We start from the raw sequence: 3,197 nt of genomic DNA, 5'->3' as shown, positions 1-3,197 counted from the left end.
ATTATACAAATTATTAAAGAAATCAGACACAAATTGGCATGCCCCAAACACTCCATGCTTATACCTACATACCAATTATCTTACAAAAAAAGTCTATCCTGTGTATTTTGAAATTCATCATGATCACAAATAGAAAGATAATAATGGATTTTTAGCACTAAATTATAAGTTGCTTCATGACCAAATTCTGTTCTTGCTTATCAACTGGTGATTCATACAGTCAGTTGTTTTAATTATTGGTTTATCAGGAGAATGGGAAGAATCCATGAACTCAAAGGTTGTTTAAATAAGTGAAATGTATAAATTATTTTAATTATAGCTATAAATGTTCTGGAAATAAGAGGGCATGACACAGGAAGACATATCTAGACATTTTAGCAGCTTTTGTTTATATAATACTCTCTAGGGCTTACTGCACAAGCCCACAAGTAAACTGCTCACTTTGGATAAATGTTTTGGGATATCAAGACACATTTAATAAATGTTATTTTCTGTTGCCCAGACAGTATCTAAGGGCTTTAAAACATTAACATTTTCAAAAAAATAGTTGACTTTCCCATTTAAAGACTATGTGTTCAGCACAAGTACCAAACTAAAAAATTACATTTCTCAGTTTTTAGGATCATATATATAACATAATTATTTCGCACAATGCTTCATACAAATATGAACACTATACATTTATACATTTAAACTTTAAATATTAAGTCTGTCCTATGGAAAACAAAACACAGTGCATTAACATGCAGTATTTCATGTTTCTCCAATGAGAGTGTCAAGGAAGTGGGCCGCTATAGGTGCAGACCAGAAACTACCTGGTTTAAGAGATCGTCGACTTTCTTCTGCCATGAATCTCTGGCTGCGTTTTTCTCTCGTTCTTTCAGCTGCAATAGTTGAGACATTACTGATTTTTTATCCTCTTCATGTTGAAGTCTTAACTCTTGGCGAAGTTTAGAACACTCGTGTCTAAAATAAAATGCAGATATTTTATTTTGCAAAGAGAATAATTTCCTTTGGTAAATGCTGTATCACAGCTCAGTTTCCTAAATGCTTGTTTGATCCTTCTCAAGTCTGTGAGTCCGCGTATGAGTAGGTTTACAGTAAACCGGTAAGTTACCCAAGATCACTTATGTATCAATTTATCAAAGGCAAAGAGGGCACTAAAACAAATTGGGTCTTCTGATTTCAGGTTGGTTCTCTGCCTTTCAAGAAAGTGAAATTTAGAAAGTGAATCTAATTCAAACAGGGAAACAGAACTCTAAAATCTCTGCATCTAATCATAAGAAAAATTAATTTAAAGCAGGGCACACGTCTTCTTCAATAAGGAGTCACACAGCAGCTGCACGATCCCAGTATAGAGCACAGTGTACCTAAGATTTTCAGTCCACTTTATCTCTAGGTCGTGGGCCACTCTGTCCAGCCTGAGCTTCTCTTCTTCCTTCATGGAAGCAAGTATTTCTTCATGCTGGCGCCTCTCTTGTTTCAGCTCAGCCTGAAGAACAAAACACTTCAGTGAGGACTTGTCCTCAAGCAAAGGCCAGCTGTCACAGACAAGAAGTGGGCTCATACCATAACCTGTGAATTCTTACAGCATAGTAACTGATAATGCTAGCTAGAAGTAGCTGAGACAGTCTTTTAAAATATATAGAACACATTCTATATTTTAAATATCCATACCTTAGTATTTTTTTTCTTTTAAAATATGATTATTCTTTGAGAATTTCATATGTTAATATTGTATTTGCATTATTTCTACCCATCCATGCTCCCTCCAATTCCTCCCATGTCCATCTTCATCCCTCACAATTTCTTATCCTCTTTTTTATTATTGTACATATACATACATTTATTACTTTTTCTTTTTTTAATTGAATTTTTATGTATTTCATACAGAATAGCTCAAACAATCTTAATCATCTTTATACCCCTGTCCCCACTGGCACCTTCCCATAGCCCCCTCTGCCCCCAGAGCCCATATACTCAGTCATCCCTGTTAGGGCCCACTGGGTTGTTAGTGTCCCCAGCTGTTCCCCAGTGCAAGTCTGTCCACTAAGTCTAGTCAGCCTAACTAGAGACCCTTGTTTTAAGAAGATCAGCTCTTCTTCATCTAGCAGCAATCAGATGCCAGCATTCCTTCAGATAAGACTGGGGTCTGCTGTTCATTTCCCCAGTTCTATGCTGGCTTATTGTCTGCCTGAGTTTGCACGGTACCTTAGTAATTATTTAATCAGTGCTTATACTATTTAAATAGTTTAAAGTTTCTTATGTGCACACAGCATACAGACAGTCATGTTATTCAAATACATATTTATTTTTATTTTCTGTGTATATATTTTGCCTGCATGTACGTAAGTGTACCACATGCATACAAACCTATGAAAGCCACAAGAGGGCATCAAATCCCCTGGAACTGGAGTTACAGAGAGTTGTTGCCTGCCACATGGGTGCTGGGAACTAAACCCAGGTCCTCTGGAAGGATAGTCAGTGCTTTTAACTGCTGAGCCATCTCTCCAGCCCTCTCATAGTCATATTTAAAACAAAGTTGTCCAAAGCTTTATCATTACAGCTGTACACAACTGACACAATTAAAGGAATTATGTGGAATTTAGCTAATGGATATTTTTGTTATGTAATTTTAAGTCATGGGTTCATGTGCTTAGTGCTATGATAATGACACGATTCTCAAGTGATCTCTGTAGAGTAGCATCAATCAAATGGTTCTCAGGAGCTAGTATCTGGGGATGACCTGTTTGGGCAACAATGCAACTGTGGGCCACCACCACTGGTGTGGCTGCTTAAAGGTATGGGGCAGAAGAGCAGTAGATGATGGTCTGTCCTCTGGTCACTCTGGTGGCTCTCTCTGGATCACACTCTCACTGAAAGCTTGGGGTATAGTTGGTTTTGAAGAGCATATCAGATTAATGACAAAAAAAAAAGCAAGTCAATACTGAAATTCCCATTCAACACTATTCATCCAGCTACTAAGCAGTAACTGCTAAAAACTGAATTCAGACAACTGTTCTTTTCAAATTCTCTGCTTCTTGGAACTCTCCCCAACCCACCACACAATAGATAGCATCACTGGAGCAGAATTTCTTGAAGTATTTCTTTTACTCATTGCAAGGCACTATATTAGGCATTACTGGGGTAAAAGCTAGAGGAAAAAACATTAAAAGAAACTATGATGCTGTATCTCT

The 3,197-nt window shown here is 37.1% G+C and overlaps 1 protein-coding gene across 6 annotated transcripts in view; it reads right to left on the bottom strand.

Annotated features, from left to right (window-relative positions):
* The window catches only part of Fam184a (family with sequence similarity 184 member A), a 143,719-nt gene that overhangs the window by 43,177 nt on the left and 97,345 nt on the right, over positions 1-3,197 (bottom strand). For all 6 annotated transcript variants that reach the window (XM_008835772.3, XM_008835775.2, XM_008835774.2 and 3 more), the window contains exons 8-9: positions 1,371-1,492; positions 816-966 (exon numbers count right to left, since the gene is read on the bottom strand). In XM_008835772.3, the coding sequence (XP_008833994.1) occupies positions 816-966; positions 1,371-1,492 (273 nt within the window). The remainder of the gene's footprint in view (positions 1-815; positions 967-1,370; positions 1,493-3,197) is intronic.

This window comes from Nannospalax galili, unplaced genomic scaffold (assembly GCF_000622305.1).
Source record: "Nannospalax galili isolate Female #2095 unplaced genomic scaffold, S.galili_v1.0 scaffold417, whole genome shotgun sequence".
Taxonomy (NCBI): domain Eukaryota; kingdom Metazoa; phylum Chordata; class Mammalia; order Rodentia; family Spalacidae; genus Nannospalax; species Nannospalax galili.
Note: the sequence above shows the minus strand (reverse complement) of the source record. Positions and strands in the feature narration are given on the sequence as shown.